The following is a 25153-nucleotide window of genomic DNA, read 5'->3' as shown; positions in this document are numbered from 1 at the left end:
GAAAGGAAAGATTTATATACACTAATGGCCAGCCATCGTAGGCAGATCGCATTCGTAGAAAGCTTCGTTGCCCATAGTTGCTACACCAAAACGCATTTATGCTATGAAGCCAAAATTTACAAATTGTGCGTGGCGTTAATGAATGAACAAGATTCACTTGGCAAATGGCGGACATCCACCACTTGCCATTGCACTTTCAGTCAATCGGAACGGCCCGTACGGGGTCCAAGTGAGCTTGGTCAGCTTGGTCGGATCGTTAAAAGGATGCCACATTTTATAAGCTAGAATCGCACAGTTTAGTCAACAATAAACCCGATAAAGCTAATTATAAATTTGTGATAGTGAATCGAAACAATAAATCTGCTCCAGTTAAGCTTTGCTGATGGCTTTGAGCTTTGGATCATCAAAAACCGAATCCCGACAAGCATCTCATTCGGCATTCGGCAGTATCTCGGCACACGGGACAGCATTATGTTGCACCATCAATTCGTAGCCCCGAGACATTTGGTGTTGTTTGGAAGACATTTTCTAAGGATCTTCGGATGGATGGACCCTCGTTAAAAGAGCTCTTCAGTTCTATGGGCCCGTTTCTTTTCTCTCCCCAACTCGGACTAATCAGACCCAGCGGAAAGCGAAGCTTCAATGAGGTCGTTCTCGAAACAGGACCACTATTTTTTAGTTTAGGCGCGGGTCATGGTGGTGCTAATGGTGCAGAACTCGAGTACTGTACTAGCGGGGCGTGACGGGACGGCGGAACTCCACACCAAGCGAAGCGCGACTAACTAGTGGCCGGGGTCACTACTAAACACATCGCGAGATGACTGCCAATATTTGTGTTCAACTCTAACGGAAGAGAGTGGGGCAGAAGAGAGAGAGGTTGCGGGTGCACTGGTGATCGAGGGTTGATGGGCGGATGATGGGCGAAGGCGCTACCCCCCACGCGTTACTTACTTGGTGCATGGTGGGCTGCTGCTGCTGCTGCTGCTGTTCGAGGACTTTGTCCGTATTTAGTCAGAGGTAGGACCGGACCGGCACCTGCGGGTGCAGGGCCGGGTGCACGAGGGTCGCATGCTGCAGTGCGGCGGCACTCGGCAGCTCAGCGGCCGCGGCCGAGAACGCTAACGGGTGGTGCCACAGTTCCGGGGCACCCGGAAAAAACGGAGTACCTAAGTCTGGCGAGAAGACGAAAAGTTAGCAACGGTTGACGCTTTCACCGGGGGGGCTGGGGGTAGAGGGGTGGGTGTGGAGTTGGTAAAATTGAGACGCTTCCGGACCGAAGTGACCGAATTCCGAACGAAACAGGAAAAATGGCCACTCGATCCACGCGATCAGACGGCTAGAATTGGCGAGTTCCCGCATCGCACGCATCTCGTACGTATGTCCCTCTGTGTCTGTGTGTGGGTGGGGTGGTGGCGCCGGCGGCGACGGCGTGTTGCTGTGTGTGTCAGGTGGGATATACGTGCGAGCGCGGGTGGGTTTCGGGTGCGTGGGCGGCACACGCCGGTGCGTGAGAGGGTGGAACACGTGCGCGCAGCTGCACGCCCACGGCGCCGCTCCCATCGGGGGGGTGGTGGTACAGGTGCACGGCTGCGGCTCTGCACGATGCACGGCTGTGTACTTTGCATGTTTCTAACGCTAGTTTATATTTCGACAGATTTACACGCGTCCCCCAAACGGTGGGAAGGCAACTTTCTAACCAACACAACCAAGTGGTGCCCAGTGGAACAATAGCTACACGGTTTCTGAAGGGGGGGGGGCGTGTGTTGGTGCGTTCGGGGGTGAGGTATCATAAAACATGGTTTCTACTTTCGGCTTGTCGCACTGGCTGGGAGATGGCAAACGAATCGCTACCGCATGAAGTTTGAAGCTAAACAAAACAAACACAGGTTCGCGGTCTGAGGTCTAAGGTGAGCTCAAACTGCATCGAAAGGATGCACCGCCTCCGGAAGCAGTGAAAATCAGAGTTTTGAGACAGATCGAACGAAACGGGAGTAAAACTGGCCGATGTGGCTAATGTACGAACAACCGTGGCTCTCGAACGGAAAGATGGCGAGGACGGTTCGCGAAAAATCCAGGGGCGGGAGAAAGGAAAATACGGTACGAGAAACGAAAAACAAAAACAAAGGTACTTACGTCCAGCAGTAAGTGGGTGCATCAATGCAGGATGTGCAGCTGTGGCCGCTGTATTAGGTTGTGGTTTTGGTTTGCTGACTTTAGTGTTACTCTTGGCGAATTCCAAGCGTATGGTTTGGGGCATATCGGGATCGAAGCGTACACCTTGCTGCAAGATTTATATTTTTTTTTCGTTCGGTTTGGTTCGTGTGCGTGTCGATTTCCGTTTCCGTTTTATGTTTTTTTTTTGTACAATTCGGTTCGATCGGTTTGGCAAATTTTCGAATCCCATTTTGGTTGTTGTTTATGGTTTAACAATGCACAATGGTTTTTGGTGGTGGTGCGGGATGGTACGGGTACGGGTTTCGGGTGCAGTCGGGCGGTGGGATGGTGCATCCATTACAAAATGCAACGCATTTGTGTCGCCATTTGTGGGGCGCATCGATTGAATCCAGCAAAAATCGGCGCGCGCGAAGGAAAAACGGTATGTGTCGCAGAGAGAAAGAGAGAGAGAGAGAGAGAGAGAGAGAGAGAGAGAGGCATAAAAAGAGAGAAATGGAAGAGAGCAGAAGAAAATAAAGGTTTATGATCCGCAATGTTTTGTTTTTCATTTTGTTTACGCAGAAACTGGAACGATGGGCTGTCGCTATCGCTCATCCGTGGTTCGTCATTAATGTTTCAATTTTCTTTTCTTCTTAGGTTTAGATTTGCAGGGATTACCAGGAAAACATAGTACCAGCGGAACGTTGACAGTGGGAGAGGGCAAGTTAAAAACGTAACAAACAGAAAACAAAAATGAAACACACCCAGAGTTGGTTAGTCAAAAATGTTCCAAAAGCTCTTCGGTTCGGGTCAGTTGGTAAAAAAATGTATGAAATGCAAGCATGTTCGTTGTGACGGTATTGGGTTCAATCGGAGGCACTCAACACACGGGGACTCGCCTTTAATGAGGTGAACTTAGTTAACATTATCGATAGCTTTCGATTTCGAGCAGAACGCTCTGATTTTGATGGTACACCAGTACACGAATATAAAAATTGAGCAAGGCATCAAACTTGGAGATCGAAATTGAATAACTAGAAAGTACTGTTGCTGCTGCTGTGGTGGCTGGTTGGTGCGTAGAAGAAGTCAAAGAGGTGCACAAGTGAACTGGACCGGTATCGGACCAGATCGGGGACAGTCGGTGGGTTGCGTTTGCGAGCAGAACGGGAGCGATAACTGGAGCGCTTCGTTGAACCAATAGGAGGCTTGCTTGCTTGCTTGTGGGGTTGTGTTGGCTTTGGGAAACATTTTACGGTTCCAACCCCGGTCGGAGCCGTTCGGTTGGACTTAAAGAACGGGAACAAGTCAAATGGAATGCAAACAGAAGCAGTACGAAAAGAAAACAATTGTTGCTCACACAGCTGGCAGGTATGATAAAAGAACTGGGGATTACTAAGAGCGTCGTCGGTGACGCGTGGTGACGTTTCCAGAAAGGACACACTGCAGGGACGGGCTTGGTTCGAGCAGTGCTTCGACAGGTCGATTAAGAGCCGAGGCTCACCAAACGTTACGGGGTCATTAGTGAGTGTGTGTTTGTTGGTAGGCGTGTGTGAACCAGTGTTTGTGAGTACGTGGAGTAGCGTGGCGTGGCAGTGACCGGACCGGACACTAGACTATTACCCCGATCTTGTGCTATCTCATTCGGTTAGGCCTAGTTTGAGCAACGGTTTTTGGAGTTCTGGTTACGCTAAGGGCCCGCGCTTGTGTCCGTGTGTTGCGTGTTGCTTGTGTTGTGGGGAGAAGATTAGGACCACTAGGTCCTGCTACCGCGTTAGTTCAGTGTGAGGCAGTGTATTTTCAATTCCGGGTCGACAGCTTTGAAACACATCAAACCGCTTAGCTATGTGATCAACACAACAAACAAAATCATACAAAAAACAAAGCAATAGGGGAACGGTGTGAGAAGGACATTCGTGGGTTAGTAGTTCGGGAACGGGAGCACAATTAAGGTTAGATTGCAGGTGTTAAGTTTGCTTCCAGCTCCGATACGGACGAAGGGACGATAACGTTAGCCTAGCCTAGAACGGGCCACCGCGGACGGTGTGCCAGGCGATGGGTGACTCTGGGGGCGGCATGGGGCCACCATCGTACCTGTAGGTCCTGCTTAGCAGCCTCCGCTCCGGCCCGGGTGTTAAACGTAACGAATCCAACTGGCTGCAAAGGTGAAAGAAAGGTGATGGTAGAGCATCAGCATCCTGCGGCCCCTTCCGGCAACACGCCTGGTCCTGGTTACTTACCGACGCCGTTTTGCCATTTTTGCTCGTAACCTTGAGCAGTGATCCTTCGTAGCCCTCGTAGGCTCTGAACAGCAGATACAGCTCCCGGGGCTTCGCATCCATCGGCAGCCCGCTAACGAACAGTGTGCGCACCTGGCCCGGAAGATGAAAAGGAAAACCGTTAACGAACGAACGAAAAACGGCGAAGCTCACGGCGAGTCTATTGTTCTTGGTGGACGGAACGCGCCGTCAATGGCGGATGAAAATTCGCAACATAACAGTGGGCATTAGCTTTCCGTTGATTATCTCGTCAGACGTTTCATGGTTTTTCCGCGGTCTTCGGATGGAAAAACGGGCACTTCGCCTTGGCCAAACGGCCGTTGGAAATGTTGAGCGGAAAATATTTCTTTTCTACTGCAGCATTCTTTAGAATCCCTCTTTTGTACGTTGAACAGTTAACACCTGCTTTAAGCTGGCCACCGGTCGACTGGAAAGCTTTCCGGAGCAACAAGCAGCAACACGTTGGGAAAACTTAATCGCTGAGAAAGGGCCGTGGACGTAAGGTGAGCGGTTAGGAGTTATGAAATGAAATTAACAGATTTATCAGACCCGGGCTATGCTTTCTGTGATGGCCAACAAAGGCCAAATTCTTAAAGATTTGTGCTTGAAACGAATCAAACATTGCGATTGCCAGCGGGAAGAACTGAACTTCCGTGGCACAGAAGAAGACTTTGGCCACCAGGAGCACGCAGTTTGTTGGCCAAAGCACAAACCCCGCGGGCGCGCGCGCCAACAGAACTGAGAAGAAATGGAAACTTTCTTCCTTCGAGGCGCTTGGGAAGAAAATGAACGAACCCACATAGCTTCCGAAACATTTTTAAAATAACAATTTGTTCCCAGAAAACTCTCCCCGAAGCAACGCGAAGCTCAACAGCCGTTCTTGTTGCGTAAAACAACAACAAACAGCGAACGAGCGGGCGCCAATTGCAACAACAATAATTTCGTGGCAAGTTTTGGGCCGTACGCCCCCGACCGGCTTCTGGCTTCTGGAAACTCATTCCGTTGGCGATGTTCCGTCCATTCGAATTGGTTTCGCTTGGTCCGGCGCCGGTCCTGCGTTGGGGCGAAATGGGAAATTTAATTTTTACTTCGTTCCAAAAGTTCCAGCAGCCATCTTCTGGACCGAAAACACACAAAAAAAACGGCGGGAAGACGCTGTTTAAATTACAGGAAGCGTGCGTCCCGGCATCGTTGGGACGTTCACTTGTTCACCGTGGCTTTAATGGGCCTGTCTTTTGCATTTGTTGCGGAGCAGAACCTTGGGGCATCATGCGCGCGGACATTGTCATTGTCTTTCGGCACGGCCAGCCAGCCAGCCCCAATAAAGATCTCTATCTGGACAAGTGTTTTCGTGCCACTTTTAAATGCTTTCTCACGACGAGGGGCGAATGTGGCGAAGTTCGCTTTCGTTTCGCTGATACGATGTTGAGCAAAGCTGCTTATCGTTTCCGATAAGCAGCCGGACGAAGGGACCTGGAAACAAATCTTGCCTTTGGTTTCTTGGGCTGTCTTGGCACTTTCGCCCTCCATTGTGGCCGAACTGAAATTACAATATTGATCGACGAGTGACCAATCAATATAGCTAAAAAGTTGTACCATAGCTTATAAATAGTATAAAAATAAGACCAAGAACATAATACTACCTTCATTAAAAAGTTCCCCTAATTTATTTAAAAAATCAGTCCTCACAGCATTCCTGAAACTCGATGTATCTCCATTAGAGCCATCTTCGTTCACGTTCGCGTTTTTGACGGATTAATTCACTTAAAAATCAAGTCATTGACGTTGTCAAGACGGTCCTTCATTTGTATTAAACTCAAGTCTTTTGGCACAAACTAGACTTCCAAAAAATGCTACGAGCGCCACACGACGATTATTCCGGGATCTTTTTGAACAAAGCGATACATGTTATTGAAATTTTATAAAATTCCAACGTTGAATCCCTTTGCAACATAATATTTCATAATATTCCGCTGCGGACAGAAATTGTGTCGATTACATTGTGACACGATTAACATGATTCGACAACACGTTGTAAGGCGGCAACAATGTAGCGATGGATGCGGTGACGGTTCGATTGAACCGAACACGATTTAATATTAATAAATTGACAGTTTTTATTCCCGACCCCGAGCAGCGCGGCTCAACCCAACAAGGCAACAGGCAGACGATCCCATCTCTGCGGACGATATGCATATTTCAGGTCCAATCATCGACCTATCGCCCGGTGGTTACTTTTGGTCACAAATTAGTTATTGCCTCCGTGTGGGCCGGCGGTGCGTGCTGAGACCGGCCCCGGAATCGCCCGGTACAGCAATACATCGCCGATCTCATCAACGGGCTGCTGCTCATCGTTAATGCATCGAAAGCGGTTTTTCCGGGGACACACCTTCCGCCCAAACAGATTCCCGATCGGGCGAATTTCGGCCAGGCCGTGCGTGATAAAGCGTGCAGTAATTGGTCCATCTCTTCGTGGCGATAATCCTCGCTGTTCATCCGGCTTCGAGCATCGGGCCCAAGACGATGTGTTTAACTCTTCTCACCAAAACACTTAAAAGACCAAGGCCGCCCCTCGTGCCGCCGAAGGATGTTAGCCGCCGGCAGGTTAGCGCCCTAGGGCCACCGGAGACTTTGCAAAACTTACCCGAACACGGGCAAGACGTGTTCCGGTGCGCGGCCCGGCGGCGTTATCGTTTCATTTTAAACGAAATTAATTATTAACTATGTTACCGACGGAAACTTTCCCACACATCAGCACCATCATCATCATCATCACCAGCGTCATCGGGGCACCATCTAGTGGCATAGGTTCAACCCAACTGGCAAAGGCAAACCCCATCCTGGCGCCACGTGAGGCTTTTCCAATTAACTTCCACTGGACGCTGCTGGCCGAGCGCCATGGCGACTATGGTCAGCTAGACCTAGAGCCCCTCTAGTGCCTGAGCGCTGGTCAGTGTGGGAAAATTAGAATAAAGGCGGGCAGGCATAGCTGAGTGACACCGTGAGCCCGACGGGGATAGGTGATTAAAATTTTAACCACAACCGTCCCGAGTCCCGGGACGTCCCGACGGTCCCGAGTGATAAGAGGGAACCTATCCACCTGCACTACTTTCGCCGTCGGATACTTTTTAACGATAAGTAGTTTTAAGCCCATGAATAAACGAGAAGCGTATGTCGAGTGGGTCGACCGTGTGCACGTTTAGTGCCGATACACATGTCTTCCGGGGCCCTAGCCGGGTTAGGTGGGTGTGGTAGGTATGCAAAATTCACCCCGTTCAAGCCCGTCAAGGGATCCGACGAAGGCGGTGGAGTGGAGCAGTAGTCGGCAAATTAGCTGGCACCAGCTGGCCGGAGTCGCACTCAGCATAAAGCGGTGGACGGCACTGGAACACGGCCTCTTGCGGCCGTTTTAAGGACACTCGAAAGGGGACCCCCGAGCACCTTCTTGGCCGAGCCCGTTCTCCGTAAAGAAACGTTCACCACGGGACACGACCCAATCCATCTACATAGTCCAATTTAGCATTTCTTGTGCGGATCCCGCAACGCGCAAGAGTGTTACGCGCATGTAGAGTGCTGTGTATGTGTGTCAGTAAATATTTATTAAAACCCGGAACCCAGTGTGCCCCATCAGGACACCGCAAATCGATGATTTATGTCCGCGCGCCCAGGTGCTGTTGGGTAGAATATTTCCCTGCAGCTGTGGCTCGGTGTTGGGGATTATAATTTTTTCCAAGATGTTTCCACTGGCCCGCAATCCGATCGCACATACGGAACCTTAGTGTCCCGGAGGGTTTGCGGGGCGAAGTGCAAACTTTTAATGAGCATTCTTGAGTCGGTTATCAATCATGATCTGTGGTCGAATCCGGTTCATTTTGGGAATTGGCTTTCCGGGTTTGGATGGGTCTTTGGATGTTCCCTCGGGTTCCCGAGCGGTACGGATTATCAATCTCAATGAGCAGACCTGGAGGCCAAAGAACGGGTCCCCGATTGTATCGTTCGTACCGGTTTTGCGATTTTGAATATGTCCCGTCCCGATGGACGGGACATTAAAGGGGGACCCTGAATGGGAACCTGTGACCTGTTTCATTCGGTTTTGGATCATTGATCTCCGACGTCTCGGTGTTTGCGGCAAGGGATCTCGAATGCCGACTATCGCAAGGGAGTGATGAATTTTCATTTATTAAAGGCCCCTAAATCACCGAGACCGAATAATTGCCAAACTTGGATAATGAGCTTGTCGACCGTTCCGAAGCCGGCAGGAACCGGGCTTGGGACATTTTCCCCACCGCGGTCCTGTAAAATCGCGAGCAAGTGATTAACTTATTGCTTCTCCCATGACCGGCAACTGCCCGGAAGTGGTCGAGTTTTGTGTGTATGTGTGCCGGCGGGTAGCGCCGCTTTGCACCGTGTGAGTGTTTGCCAATATTTGTCACACTAATTAATTTAAATTCTTGCCACGCCTTGCCGTGCGTCTCGGTGGAACGAAAATGTTTAATTAAAGCGGCCGCCGCGAACACGCGCTGTGCCGGGATTATGTGCGACGTGAAAGTAGACCAGTGCCGGCAAGGACTAAACATAAGACCGGTGCTCGGCGTGGCATTGAACCACAAGCGCCGAAGGAATGAAAAAATGACGGAGCCAAGAAGTTGTTGTCGGCAAAAAACAATGGTCTCTTCTTGGGCCCCGGTTTTTTGCGTTCCACTTAACGCAAGGACAACGCGCGGAGGGCTCTTATCACCCCCCGACGACACGCGCACGAGAACACCGATCGTTCATTACGTCATGATAAAATAATGACAAAACATTTATTATTTCTGTAATCCGAAGTGGATCTGTGTCCTCCGTCGCCACGACTCGTTTTTACTGCCTCCCCCCTTCAGACGGACGTTGACTTTGGACCGATGTGGTGGTGGGGGGGGCGATTTGTGGGGTCGAAGGCCACGCCGAAGGGCACCACAATCTGGTGACGGCAACCGGGACAACTTTCTCGCTTCTCGGTTTGACAAACGCGCGGAGTGCGTATCGTTCCTTTTTTCCATCTCGCCGGGCCCGTAATCCATCGAGGCGCCCAACGGGAACATCCCGTGTCTGTCCCACCACCGGAGCCTGGCCGGTGGACCGACCATTGTCATCATCCATCTTCTGGTTTCGCGCGAAAAGTTCTCGGAAAAATACGCCACCAGCGTGGCCCCGGCGGGGGGTCGGGCGACGGGCCACGGGTTTTTCCGACGCACAGCCTCCGGCAATCTGGCTCCTCGGCTGCTCGCGACAATCAAGTCACTCGACAGATTGCGGGGGCACGCGGGGAGCGACGCGAGCGACGCGATAAATTACGCGCATCGCTCGATTTGAATGGGAAGATAATCATTAAAATTTTAGCAGCGTGAAATTTTCATCAAACTTTTCCCACCACCATGGACCACGGCGGCTGGGTGGTGGCGGCGGGGGCGGCGACGGTACCATGTTCCTTGCGACGTGCTTAGCGGCAGGGGGTCCCGAATGGAGCTGGAACGAGCCAAATGGCTTTCTTGGTCGTCGAAAGGCGGTGCTCTCGGTGGTGGGACAAACATCGATGACTTAATTAATTTGTTCTTGTTCTTGTTCGTGGCCCTCGCGGCCTCGCGGGGTACCGGAAATGGGGGGTGAAAAGGGCGATTTTAAAATTAATGTTTTCCCACACAATGACGACCTAGACAGCCGGGTTCCACCAGGAAAGCGCGACTGATTGATTGCCGTGGGCTTGATTATGGTTCTACGGCATTCTGGGCTTGCGTGACTGCGCCTGTGGGGAAATACTGAATACCGTGAATTCGGTTTTGGTTTTGTCAATTATTACGTCATCAGACTGTGCTGTCTGTCATTGACACAGGCCACGCGAATTGATTGTGCACGCGTACGGCATGGAATTAGGAAGCTTAAGGTAATAGCTTTTCAAAAGTTGCCAGTATTTCTGCTTCAAGCACCGTTTGACGTCGTCAGTGGACTTGCGTTGAGAAATTGGACGACTGTCGATAATGAACAAGGCGAAGCATACCTTGCGAAGCCTCCAAATTGTGATGCTTAGGCTGTTATGGGGGCTTAAATGATGCTCGCGAGCTCGAGCATGCGATACAGCAGAACACAATACGCGGTTGTTACACAAAATGGATATTAAAACTCTGATACGGGACAAACAATGAGGCCTAAGAGCCTTTTCGCTCCATCAATATCATGAAGACAGTCTCAAACTCAAACAGTAACTCCAACGCCAGATAATGATTAGCATTAAACTTGGACACATTTAAATACACAATATGACTATTGAACCTGCTTCAGAAAGCATTTAAATTATTTTTAGAGAGTCAGATAATTGTGCCAAGCCATGATCACGCTTGATATTCTGTTGTAAGTTTTGCTGGCTAAGGTTTCGTTAAGGGTTACTAAACATTTGAAACGTATTTTAGTAAAACAAATGTAACAGTCACAACCATCATCACAATGCTACGGTTCAATTCTAATTCGAGCTCATTACGCTTAAACAACCGATAAAAAAGATTGTAATTTGCGGTCTACTATAAATCAGACGCCATGAAGCAATCAACATGCCGATCGCTGGCGGTCCATGAGCAATGTTACAAATCTGTCCCTGTTGCCCTGTCGGTCCGCAAGCAAGTCAATCGAACAGCCCTTTAAAAGCCCTCTTCAGTGCCCGTTGCACCATTCGCGCTAAGCCATAAACATTCCAAAGTGGTTTATGTGCTGAAATAAAGACATCGGAGCAACACGGAGCACTGGGCGCCTCCATCGACCACGTGTTGGTTGGTTTTTGGGGCCGCGTGGTAAACAATTTTATTTTCCCTCTGATTTTCACCCCTTCACCCCATTTCGTGCAGGGCACAGCATGTGTACAATTCCACGGTTCGCTCCACAAGGGAAGCCTAAATGGACATCGGGCGCGGCGTCTTCCAGTTTTCTCCATCATGGCTTCCATCCTTCGCCCGACAAGACACGCAGCACGCGGCGGGGTTTGTTCGATTCGCTTACAAGTGATACGGGGGATACATATTTATTCAGCAAACACGGCCACGATTAGGGTTGTGGCGGGCCAAGAAGCAGCAGCAGCGGCGTCGGGCTTTTCTCCAAAACGGATCCTAAGCAAATATTCTCGGCGGAGGCCCTTTTTGGAAGCGGAGAGTCGCCGAGATTCTTAGCGGGTGCTGGGGCGGGCGGATGCGTGTCCTGGGCGTGTGTGTTTTACCGGATTCGTTCAATTTGCTCGTGTCCCTCAAAACCCTTCCGACGACAGCCATCGGAAACGCCCTACGCTCGGTTCTTGCACAGCGGTGGCGAATTCAATCTACCCTCTTCGATCGAGCTACAGTGCGCGGGAAGGAAGAGGCCACCATCAGAAGCTCGGCACCACCGCAAGACTCTCATCCCTTGCGATGGTGCAAAATGTTGCGCCACTTACGCGTGTTTGACGATGTGTTTTCCGCCGGTTGGCGGAAAAACTCTGCCTCTGCGCCGGGCGTCTAGCTTTTCGGCTTCGCCCGTTAATTGATGCAGAGATTCTCGGTCGGTCGTCGGAACATCCAAATTAGCATCGGGCCCACCCTTGGCACGCCAAAAAGCCCGCGATGGGGTTCGAAAGCACTTGTGCTGCTGTCACTGCAACGCGTAAAGTGCGCGCGCGTTAAGCGAGACGACGGCAGAACGGCGCTAATTACCGCTCAGGGGTCTCGTTTTTGAAGCCTGCACCGTTCGGGGAACGATCCTTATGGGTGGGTGTGGACAGGCGAAAACATAAACACCCCGGTTTGAAGGGGTCGAAGAAATGCCGGGGTCGTTGCCGCCGGCAAGGGCTAACGACTTAATGGGCGATAATGTAGTCGCTACAGAAGTGGCTTAATGAGTGAGCTTATTGAGCATGTTCTCGTGTGATTAGAAGCCAATCGATGGCGCTCGTTGCCCGTCGTACGGGTTTAATGGGTGGCACACTGGATTTTGTAATCGAACACGGATTAGATTATAATAATAACCACGCCGGAATGGGTCCTTTTCGTACCGACGCCACAATGGTTCGAGGTTTATGTTTAACGTAAGGTTTAAGAATTTGCTTTTAATTATACAAAATGAAAGTTGAAACACTTTCTGGGCTTTAAAACTCCATCGGAAAGTTGGTAGCCACTGAAGCAGAGCGCCAAAAGCAACGAAAAGCTATGAGAACAAAGATGTAAGCCTGCAGGCGCCAGCACAAAGAAAACGAATGTTAATCCATCATGATGCGGCCAGGCCAGGCAATGTTTCAACTTCGCGCACACACACCACGGATCATGTAAAAATCGTTACACGAGCCAGGACGTTCCGAGAAACTTGAAACATGTTTGCCGAAGCTTATATTTCACGTGCCCCAACAGTGCTCCAAATAAGGCGCTATTTGTGGGAATCGCGCAAAAGATTATCGGAAACCAAAAGCGTATGCGTGCGGTGGAATTCAGACCAAAAATCAGTAACCGGCCCAGGACCCGGTTGGCCTATTTTTGCGGCATTGCTATTCGGCCTGCGGGAGCTGCACCAGCATTATGAAAAATTCCGCCCGTTTGCGGGTCGCTAAATATGTCCACATTCAACAACCGGCCCAATGCCAGATGGCCGCCCTTTGCGTTGGTCTGGTAACGTGGCCCCAAAAGTTCGGGTCTGATAAAATTTTCAGGTCACACCGGCCATCCATTTTCATCCGGTTGGGTCGGGTTGCTGATGCTGCTGATTACGGATTTGATTCCTAGAGTCGTGGCTTTCGGCTTAAACTACTAATTAAAATTTATAAGCTTTCCACCACCCGGGTGGACCTCCTCAAACACACGCATACATTGTCTACGGTGTCCCGTCATAACCCATCAAAACACCGCCTAATCGCCTGTAACCGCGCCACACGCATATAACACTGCCGCTGATTAGTCTCCCTCCGATGGGTGGCCACAGGATGGGTGTAACTCCTCGTGAGAACGGCCACGCTGGGTTGGGTTTGCGTGCCATGCAGAGGCACCGCGCCCAACGGTTGTTGCGTGATTATTAAATATGGATTTATTGTAATTCGGAGTTCCGTACATCGTACGGCTACGTTGATCGGTGTTTGCGTGCGAAACTTGAGGCTTCCGGTCGACTATGGAATTCATTTTGGATGGATGCCAGAGAAATGTACAACAGAGTGGCTCAAAATTTATGTTCACAAAACTATAACGGGCACCATTAGCCCTGGTGGGGCCGATAGTGTTCGTAACGCAATACATCATTGTTGAAATGTGTCAAAGTTTTCGCGATCCAACGCGACCATGCTGTAAAAGGTTGAAGGTACCGAAATATTGCCCTACAGCTGGCAATACATGGAAGCGAGTATGTAAAGAGGTTCGAGTTTATTTTAATATTAGTCTGTCGAGCTAAAAATGGGTTGACAGGAAAAAAATCCATCCGTCTCAACGGCGACATGGAACAACGATAATCACAGAGTGGCAAAACCTGTGGCTTTGGCATGTGGCACACATATTAGTCGCTCGCGCGCGTGAGATCTGCTTCCGTGCGTGTTGCATGCACTAAAGCCGCGAGCCACAAACACAAAATGGCCTGTGCCGTTATTAGAATGTAGAATAATTTAATCACACAGTCAGTCCGTGCGGTCACTTTATGTGGGCACTCTCCGAACAAAGGTCCCGGTTCGCGTCCTCTGACCTGACATCGTATGACCCCTTTCGTAAAAGTAGTGGAAATTGTGGCTGAACAAATCACGACATGATTTATTCATTTTATTAGCATACGAGGCAGCGTCCTGGGCAGCGCCTTTTTTGGGCGCCACCAATCGAACTTCTTCCCGAGAAGGCGTTGGTCCTTTTTTCACCCACATCCACATTGTGTTCAAACCTTGGTGGAAAGATTAATTACGCGAGATCAGAAAATGATTGGCCAGTCGGAGCAATAAATGCCAGCCGTTGACGGAGTGCTCACCCGAAAATCACTTCAACTACGCAACATTAGCCACGAAGAAGGCTAGTATGCTGTCGGGTTAATAAAGCCTTTGTCTTAAGGTCTTAATAAAGGTCTTTGTTTTGGCGCACCTCATTAGTATTTATGGTCTCCGGCACCCCCTTCGGGGGTGGCGCATTGGGGTCCTTGCGCCGAAAAGTCGGTCGGTCGGTTGAACAAAGTTTTTCTTTCTGTCGCGCTTGCGGAGCGCTAAGATTCGTGTCTCCATTAGAGAGCCCCCCGCTTGGGCTAATTAAACTAATTACGCTAATGCTTCACGCATACTCACGAGAGTGGTACAATATGTGGTTGTGGTGGTGCTGGGCGTGCCACCCGTTCCGGAGCTTTCTTTTTAGGGGCCCTTAAACTTGTTCCTTAATGTGGTTACACGTGAGCCCGTGAAGCCGATAGAAACCGCAGGCAGGAAATGAATCATGCGGCTTCGCTCCCGACCGCTGGCTCTTGTGAACTTCATAACGAATAGAGACCCCGTGGTATGTGTATCGCGTAATGTATTCGTTTCATGGGTGGGCGAAAAATTTTCCGAAAATTTTCCGGACCTCGGCGGACATATTTTTTCGGCGTAGAAAGTGGGCGGTCGCCGGTGAAAGATTTCGCGTCATTTTTCTCTTCCGTCCTTTGCTGTTTTGGGTTCTTCCGAACCGTGGCCAACAAATTCGCTACACCTTCAGGAAGCCCGCCAGACAGCTTCGGAAAGGGGTGAAAATTTGTTCTGCACGGACGTGTGTGGTAATGATAGAAGCATTAAGGAGGTTTTTTTTTTCCTTCGGCCCAAACCCGCCTCGAGGCGGCATTCTTGGTGTGGGTGGGACTCATTGCCACAATAGCTGTGGGGCCAAATGTGGGTAGCGTCTCCTCATAAAACTTGATGTTTTGTTTCGCCACGGTGGACTTGTTATGGGAGTGAGAAAAAGCTGCCAGTGCCACATTACACATTACAAGATGGCGTATCGCAATCCTGAGCCCCGGTTATAAAATAAATAACACTACATTGGAGATTTGAATTGATTTTCAGTTTCACACCACAATCCAGTTGCTTCCTGCGGCCAATAGCTTCAGAGGATTATAATTAAGACCGGGAAAGATTCTTCGTCGAATTTAGGCAATTTATTCACTCGATGGTGCTTGGAACGCGGTTTATTGCTTCCTCGAAACGAACATTCATGCTAATGCTAATGATTGCTCGGAATTGGACGGCACGCCGGTAGGAGTGTTCCTATTTGAGTTGAAGACTTGATTCTCTTACACTCGAAGGACGCAAAAGTAATAGCATGTTTTGTTCAACTTTTGAGTTATGCTTCCTTTTACACAATAATTCTAACATTGTACCTTTTGATAACCGTCTAACGGCCACACGCAGAATGATTTATCGACGTTTGGTGTGCCATCAACCAAGTGTGTAGACTATGGTTGATACATTCTGATGGTTGTTCTACAGTTTATTGTATCCTAACTTTGGAAATGTGGAAATCAGTCAACACTCATTGAAGTACCCTTTATTAACCAATACACTGGTTATCTTTTGAGTGCTTACATACCTTTAAATTACGAGTGGTTGCAACATTACACCAATCATCCTGGATAGATCGTTTTTGCGTTTGCTTTTTACCTCTCTATTATGGCAAGTCTCTATAGGCAAGTCGCTTGCGGAAAATGATGTAAGCACAGTACAAGTGTGGCGCTGACATGACTAGCCACTATGTAGCAGCGTTGCTTCAGGACCTCCCCAAAGTGAGCAGCTTCTGCGGGAAATACGCGCAAAAAATAAGGGCGTAGGTCGGTGAAGCAGCGCAACAGATATTAAATTATCAACCACCATGAAGAGTAGCCCTGGCAGATCGTGGCGACCATCGAGCGAAACGACTCCAAATGGGCAGGTGCGAGTAAAAACAAGAGGTCCATACCGTTGGGGCATGATTTTATGTAATTAAATTTTCGAGCGGAAAAATTAAATTATGACATTATTTTAGCGCACGCAAGAGGCATCTCCCTGTGCGCGCGAAACGAAAAAACAAACACCACAAATGGTGCCGAGCACATCAGTTCTAAATGCCGTGAAGGCGGCATGGCAGCAGTATCGCAAGGCGAAGAAATGTTTGTTGTGGGGCAGAAATGAAAGCAACAAACAACAAGCGGGGTGTATAGCAGGCCCAGTGCTGCCAGGGGACTAATGAAGAATGATGTATGATGTGGGCTGTGGGCTTTTGTGAGCTTTTCTTTTTTCCGCCCCACCATTCGGAGATATTGATCCGAAGCGTGTGTAGCACCGCTTTTCTATGCTGCAAACATGTGTTGCTGCTCCACCCCGAAAGTAAACGCACAGGCCCACCACGGTCGCCATGGCCGGTCTTCAGTGTAGGGGCGTGAAAATATGCTGAAAATCTCGGTAAAGCATCATTCTAGGAAGAAATCGCTCCACAAACTGAGGCGGGTCGTTTGCTGGGTGTTCTTGGCTGGCTGGTAGAATAATGTGATGAAAACGTCTGATAAGATTATAATTCTTCATTCCTTTTCAGCGAAGCGCCAAAAAACGCTTCAAACGTGTAAGAGTGGTAATTAATTTTTTTTGCGTAACGTTAGCAGTGAGCGTTCGTTCCCTTTTTGCGTGTATGGCATCCATCCATGTTTCAAAACAGATAAACGAGATTCATGTTATTTAATGTTTCCACCGTATCATCGAGAGCTACTCTTTTGCTTGAAATGTTCTCCAATTTTTACGTTTTCTAATTTCAATTCATTAAAATTCAAATAATAGTTACGAAATTCGGATACAAATAGTCATCCACGAATGGATAATTTTGTCATATCTGAACTTTGGTCATTGAACGGTGACAGAACGGCTGAACGATAACGGATGCGCCGTATTTGTTAAATGATCATTTGGCACCATTTTTTTTTGTAATGAAATAGAAATAAAATGAAATGAAATTTCTAGAAATACACAAATCGATAGCTTGGATCGATGTTTGGATCGAGCAAATACTTTGCAGTTTGAAGGCCAAGTGCCACCCGATGACCAAGAATGTCCGGCATCACAGGAAACTGTTGTTGTTTTATTTTAATGTATAACTACGACAGCAATGCACGGACCCACCTATATCAACCAAAATGCTTCACGAAGCTTGATTCGCTGAACAGAATGCACTCACAGCAGACTGGCCGCTACCGCCGCTGGATTTACAACCGTATTTAATCGTCGCCCCATCGTGCGGACGAAGCGTTCTGATGGAAATGCAAATTTCACTCACAGAACGAAATAAAACCAAGTTCGCCGTCCCAAACTCTCACCAGTCCGGTTGGAAGTTCCGGTTCACCCTTCGCAAATTATGCATACCCTACTACTACTACTACTGCTGGCTGTGGCCAGCTGCTGTTCGACGAAACAAGTCCCGAGCCTGCCGGCCATCACACACCGTCCGGTAAAGGTGCCAGAAGACCCCGGAAAAAAGGGACTCCGGATAAAAGTTGTCTCGCTTTCAGTTAAAAGAGCAACGGCGCACGGCGAGCGAAAGATAAATAAGGATAACTAAGGATAACGAATTTAAAGTTTATCTGTCGCCCTATCCAGATCCCGGGTTTTCGGTTTTCTTCTTCGAAGCCCTTCTCCAACGCAGTCACAATACGATCACGGTTACGGGTGTGTGCACACTTTGCTGGCCAGCCCAGGAGCCCAGGGTCGCCGGAAAAGCGGAACCTGTTTAGCATTTTAATGATGTTTGTTTGCGGAAGTGATTTGTTTTGCCGTGCCGTGCCAGATGGAGAAGCTGTCGGGGACCTGACTTACGCGCGATAGAGCAAGAGCAGGTCAGCAGCCGGTGATGCGAAACCTTTTTACATTTTTAACTAGGTTAATTGCTGGCCGCTGCTCCGTAAGGATACGCTCCGCACGCTCACGGCACATGTTGCGGATTAGGATCGCTGTGTTTTCGGGGTCAGAAAATTTAAACTGTAATCATTGTTTGGTCCAACAACTTAAGGAAACCATCGAGCAGTTTGTGCAATCATAAAGTTGTTGAAACCCCCGAAACGAATCCGTTTCGTTTGTCTGCTCGATGCTACAGCGTTTGCTGCAATGCTAAATCTAATACTCCACACACTGCAGCGGAAAGCAAAACTCGAGTTTAGCAAGAGCGTCCGTCCCAGGGCGACCACGGGTGATTCTTCCAGAAAACTCGCTGGCACGTGTCAGGATTGCAATGCGATTATGACACGGGCGTTTGCACTCTCGAACTGCACTCTGCAGCCCGAAAATTCAATCCCGAAAAGCTCCAATGCTCGCTGTCGGAACCACAAGTCCGTTGCTCACCGAGTTGGTGTGCAATGCACATAAGCTGACGGTAAGGTTCTCTCAAAGCTCCTCGAGGATTCGCCGGGGTCTTCGCTAAGAGCACCTACTGTCGAAGAGAGCAAAATTCAATCTCGCAGGTAAAACGGGCCCGGCATGTTTCTGGAGCATATGCAAAGGAAGGAACAATAAGTGAATTTCACCACAAGCAAATCGTGTCCGTGATCGACATCGTCGCAACGGGAATGATAAATTAAAAATCACCTCAACACCTGAGACGATGCGACATGAAGCGGGCAAAATGAAACGAAACGCGGACACGGTTTTACTCTCTCCGAAAAATGGCTTCATCTTGACGTGGCACGTTGGATCGGCCAAACAACGACTTGCCTGCTAATGGAGAAACCTGGTGCTTGCCGAAACGTTACAACAACCGCACGCTGTCTTCATTACACCAGAGGACGCTTGGTTGAAGGGTAGACGGCTAATACAGACATCGTCAAGGAAGCCTCAAGCACTGCGGTAGACTGCGCCGCGAGCTGCGAAATGTAAAATCTACCTTCTGCCAAATGGCTCCATCTTGTTGGTGGCAAGTACGGTGAAACGACATGAGCTCCTGGCCCCAAAGGAAAGCCCAAAGGGAGTCCACAACCGCCCGCCCAAGAGTTGCAAATAGTTTTCGTTGGCGTTACGGTCCTGTTCCCACGGAAGACCGGTGCGTCTGGGCTCCGGGCAAGCTTTGCTCAGGGGCCCTAAAGTGCCGTGAAAGGTGAGTCAATTTTCATATTAAGAAAATCGTTTCGTCAAGACGAACCAAAACAACTAAACCAAGGTCCTCGAGAATCTCGGACGAGATGCCTGGCTCCGGGACGGAGCGTGCTAAGTGAGTGAACCCATTAGAGTGGTGGTGTATTTTAAGGTTTCTTCGGTACACTCTCGGATTTCATGGCCGCTCGGGAGGAGCTTCTGGAACTCCGTTTACTATTTCCGGACCCGACGGCGTTCGTTGGGTGCGCGTTCGTCGGTTCAAAGTGCGGACCATTAAATAATTTCTAATCGGTCTCGGAAGTCGGTGCCGTTCGGTGGTCCACAAAACGTCCAGCAAAGCCCGACCCACAACCTGGGGCACGTTCGTGTGTCCCGAGTGCGGAAAGATTCGCCGAGACCCGGGCCCTACGCAAGTCCGTAGGTGATGTGAGGTTTCCGCAAAACCCACTCAACCAGACCGTCCTGTGGGCGCCGGGCACCCGGTGGAGTGTGGAGCCGACCGAGCAGTGGTTCGTAAAACTATCATTTAATTATAAAGCTCGCCGAAGTTCTTCGGCGCTCTTCCAGCCAGCTCCAGCTCCGAGGAAACTCCGAGAAATGTAACGCACACTCTCTTGAGCAAACAGAATCATTAGCCACATAGTGGATGGAATGATAATTCATTTGGCCCCGGAATGGCACAACTTTCGGAGTGCATAATTAAGCAGAGGAATCGTCAAGGGTTTAATGAAGACTGGAGACATTTGCTCAATGTGACACAATGCAACAAAAAGTGACTGTTAAGAGTCATTGTCGCCTGGATGCCAATTCTGATAGAATTAGCTGACCATTCATGTACTTAGCTCCTGCGTCTCCCGGTTTTAATGTTTATTGGATCACAACGCGAGCCTCGTATACGAAACGTACCTGTAAAGAGAGGACAGAATTGAGTTGTTAGAATTTTTCGTTATTTGTTATTTAAGGACTATAAGACTTGTAGGATTAACTCTTATTTAAAAGAAGTGTTTATGTTAGGATACCTATAAAGATGTTCCCGGGATGGAATAGTTCAATTGCTGTAGTTTTGTCCTAATGCTGGTAATGTCAGTTCTATTCGTATGGCACTCGTCTTGACTTGTTGTAAATAAATCTATTGAACGGTATTGTGCCTTTGCTTAGTCTACAGGCCTTGCGCTATAGGTTGTGATTTAGAACAATCTTCACAATATCCTCTTTGTTGCTTTCTCCAACTTGTAATTTTGAAAATGATTTAATGTCAACTGACTTTTAGTCGGAAGTTGCATCTGTTTTCAAGCTATTTGAATAAACTGTCAAATATTTCAAAAGTTGTCGCGAAAAGGGACTGACAAATAAGAATCAATCTTCCGAAAGAACTAATCAACGAAAAAACTCACCATCTGAAAAAATGGTTGGCAACATCCTTTCGGCCATTAGGTTTCCATAAATCTTTCTTGTTACGATCTAATCATGTTGTTGAATCGCTTGTCCACACCGCGATCGTTTTTTCTTTTACTCCCGACCCATCAACGCTAATGGTTGCATCAGCCACCCAGTGTCCTTCCACCCAGCGTGCCACGGAGTACGACGTTTAAATAATCTACCTCCGCGATAATAATCTATCGTTTACGTGACGCAATATGCTTTATGATTCCGAGGCAAACCATGCCTAGCACAACATTCGTAGTGAAACAATCGAAGCAAACAAAACAAAAAGGTCACGGATCTGTCCTAGGCTTGCAGTATGAGGTTTAGAATCGAAAAACACGAACAGAACGCTCACGTAATGCGTCGATTTTTCCGACATCGTCACAAAAACGTAAAGAGAATGTAAAACGTATGGAAATGATGTCCAAATTACATGTTTCGATGTAATGATTTACCCCAATGATTGTTTCCTATGGCCCGGCGAACCCAGCGAATATGGCGCACCACAGTTTAGAGGCCAGCTTTTTTGTTGGCGCTCTAATAGCTCATTTTTTATTCACGCTTTTTTGCAGCGATTTTCCCTTTAAAGTGGAGCGAAAAGGAAGGACCTCTCTAAAGAAGGCAAAAAAGAGAAAACACATTTCTGAATCGATAAAAAGTGACCGTTTTTCTTTGTTTCAACAGCAGCGGCCCTTGCATGTCACACGGCACGGCGTAAGGCGGCGGAAATTGAGCAGAAAAATCGATCCCTTTGCGCGACAATATGCCGCCGGAAAAGGTTTGCGAGGGAACACTTTCCGCGAGGTGCCCTCCCTTTTGCCCGTCAACCATAACTCAGCGGCACATAATAAAATGCAACAGTGAAACCAGACACGGCGGCGTCACCAATGGGCCCGCCCTGCCGGAGTAGATGGGTCACCGTGTCCTCCGTGGTGACCCGATCCCGGGCCGGGAGGATATTGCGCGAAACCGTTGCGTACCGGTGGGTAGTGATTAAATTAGTCACGATGGCACGATGTGCCCAGTGTCCGCGGTGCGTCCACCGGTAGTTTGAATAGCACTTTCTTCTGCTAGCCCTTTCTTGTTCACTGCCACCGACCAGGCCAGTGTCGAGAAAGAAAATGGTGCTGGCAGGTGAATTTTTCATGAAGCAAATCCGAAAAGGGAAAGAAAATGGAACCGGGTCCAGCCTCTCGCGGCCAGCGTGGGCTCGGCAAGGGTTTGTTTTAATTTTAATTGGCTTCTGCCTACAGCACGTGTCTCTGAAGCGGTGTACGTGCGCGAATGAATGAGCGAGGGAAAAAAAGGATTTATTTTGTGTCCTTTTGTTTCCCTTTCGAGGGACAGCTTCTCAGCGGTCCCGCGAAAGCTTCCGACATCCGACACGATGGCGGTGGAAATTACTCTTGTTATCCCCGTCATTAGTCAGATAAATAGGCCGCGGCTCCGCTCCGCTTCAAGTGGGTCCTTTACACCAAAAAAACCAGAGGACCACACCAACCCCAGGGGCCGAAGATGCCATTCGCTCGGTGGGGCCGCCGCAAGGCGTTCGTAATAATGGGAAACTGTGTCTTTTAAATATCTTCAAGAAGACGAAACCGTTGCAATGGTTACGCTTTATTTTAATGACCCGTAGGCAGACGGGTAATTTAAGTGCCCTGGCGAGCCACCGTAAAATACGACGCTACGGTCGCGTAAACTAAAAATTGTGTTTTCAGTCAGCGAAAGGTAAAATTGAGTTTTTACTTGGCTTTTGTTTGTTCATCGACATGAATATTTGAACGCAAGCACTCGGTGCTCAAAATGGAAAATGGTAAAAGTTTTATGTTGCCGGTTGCTACCTTTCTAATCATAGCTTTTGGCATAATAAATTCAAGGGGCTCAAGGTCTCAATGCCAGGTCGTAAAGAATGGCAATAATCGAGTGTGCTGTGGTTCGCCATTTTACTAGTAACGGTCAAGCGTGGAGGCCAGAAAAATAGGAAAATTGTGGCCATTGTGTGGAGGTGAAAATTTGTCCCCTTTTTGGCCGTTGAATCGTAGAATTGAGCATATATCGTATCGTATATCGTAACAGCTGACAAACCGTTTTACGTTATACGAATTGAACAATTTACGTGAGAGAAATGCGAAATGGAAATGCGAATGGAAAATGAGGAATGCTTGGTAGTAGCTATTGGTATACAGTATTTCAGCAGGTTTTCAGTGACCCATATTGATCTACAGCTTCGAATTCTTCGTAAAAGTCCTTCCAACATGCCAACAGAACGTTGGTTGGAGCGCTATCAACCAGTGCGACCACTCATCATTATAAATATAGTTTACACGTGCTTAAGTGGCCATTAATACTGCAAATGCTTCTTACAAATACTACAAATGCTTCTAGCAAATACTTCAAATGCTTCTAGCAAATGCTGCACTTCTTCTTACAATTAAAGATTACTTAAAATATTTCAGAACTGATGTAAGCTCTCTCGATAGTACTGACAGTTGCAGTTATTCCCTCTGTCCGGTCCTCAACATCAACTATGGCGCAAGATCTTATGGGATCCAACACGTAGCTTTGTTCTGATCTTCACTAATTGCAATCTGTTCCCAATTTGGGCCGATGTTAGGTAAACGAAAATCCTTTGTGCTTCGTGCGGTACTCGAAGTAGTAGCAACGAGAAAAGTTATAGCCTATTCTCTGTCAACTCTTTGCACGTTACTTTTTTGTTGAAAGCTCGCAAAAAAGGGCGGCCATAATTACGGAATCGTATGTTCCAATTTCAATTCCTGCACAAGAGTCCAGCGGCGGCCTGGCCTGGCTTACGCTGCTGAAGTGATTTGAAATGAGAAAAAAGCCGCAATCCTCGGCTGATGCATCCGGACCCCTAATGCACCGAACCTCCGATGGATCCGAACCCACAATCAGTGTCTTGCGACGTACAAACTCCTACTCGTACGGGCTCACACGTGAGCGGTCTCAGACCGAAAGCGACGGGCTAGAGTTTCTGGTGCAGTGCGCATCCGAATGCACCGCTGAACACCTTTACCGAAGTTCCAAAATTTGCGTCCAAAAGATTCCCGCGTGGGCTGCAGCCGGTGTGTGCCGCTCCGGAAGCTACTAGACACCAGCCGGAGTCAGGCAAATCACTTCTTAGGCAACGATACAGGTCCGTCGTGCTCGTCGGTCTTCCCGGCCCGGTCATGAATAGCTAACCACCCCCAGGAGGAAGATTGGTTTCCGGTGAACACTTCACCATCGCCACTCATTTCCAATTCTGGCCGCTTTCGTAACGAAGATGGCCTAAGGACACAAGCGCCGAGAGGCCGGGGCTCCTCCTTCGGCACCGGGACCGTGAAGCGTAGTCCGTCCGGAAGTGCAGTGCTTCTGCTTTACTTCTCGCTGTTTTTTGCTCGTACGGCCCCACTGTATCACTGCAGTTACTTTCTGCCCGCCGGGCGTGGACCCCGGTGGAGTGGAGAGATGTGAAGCAGGACTCGGCCTCGGACCGCCTACTACCCGAGACGCAGGAGTTCATTTCAAAAGGACACAAAGGTAGGACTTTACATCTTCACATCGTGCCACGTTCCAAGCCCAAGTGGAGAGTGGTCATCCATCGTTCCATCCGGAGTTCTAGTCGGTCGCCCCCTCCGGGCATTAGAATAGGGCAGGCCGGAATCTTCTTGGCCCCCGGTTGATTTCCACACATACACGGCACTGGAGAGCGGATCCCACTCTAGTTAGTCGCATTGCTGGAGCAATTGTCGTTCTCGTCGTCGTCGTCGTCGGCGGCTTGGTTTTACAACGGGGTATGTTTGTTCAGCTTAATTGCTGCTACCGTAACACTGCAATTGACTGCAACGTGCTCAAGTGGATGCACTTGAATGCCTGCTCTCCGGGGGTGCTGCAACAGCCCCTTTGGGTTTCGCCCGTCCTTTAGAGTTTACGAATCAGCGAGCAACATTTTAGTAACACATTTCGTTCGACATACATACAAACACACGTCAGTCAGGCCGTGTGGCCATCTTTCCGGTTTGACGAGCTCTTCGGCGAAGACTAGCATGTGCCTTATGATGATGATTTATGCTTTCTGTAAAATAGATCTCTCAGGGTTGCTGGCAGTCTGGGGCAGTCTTCATCATCAGACATGCAGCGACTTTCTTAAGGTAGTTCGACTATGGTCTCATAAAATGGCAATTCAAAGCAACATATGAGTGGGTTTCCGGGGCATAATAGACAGGTT

At 48.8% G+C, this 25153-nt stretch overlaps 1 protein-coding gene across 1 annotated transcript in view; it reads right to left on the bottom strand.

Moving 5' to 3' along the window:
* Window positions 1–1011: 1011 nt before the first annotated feature.
* Window positions 1012–25153, bottom strand: part of LOC131210988 (protein couch potato) — a 92738-nt gene continuing 68596 nt past the window's right edge. Inside the window, exons 2-5 of the mRNA XM_058204322.1 lie at window positions 4392–4523; window positions 4246–4308; window positions 2134–2281; window positions 1012–1172 (exon numbers count right to left, since the gene is read on the bottom strand). Coding sequence (XP_058060305.1) covers window positions 1012–1172; window positions 2134–2281; window positions 4246–4308; window positions 4392–4523 — 504 coding nt within the window. The remainder of the gene's footprint in view (window positions 1173–2133; window positions 2282–4245; window positions 4309–4391; window positions 4524–25153) is intronic.

The sequence above is a fragment of the Anopheles bellator genome, chromosome 2 (genome assembly GCF_943735745.2).
Source record: "Anopheles bellator chromosome 2, idAnoBellAS_SP24_06.2, whole genome shotgun sequence".
Lineage (NCBI taxonomy): Eukaryota > Metazoa > Arthropoda > Insecta > Diptera > Culicidae > Anopheles > Anopheles bellator.
This window is presented reverse-complemented; position numbering and strand designations above follow the sequence as displayed.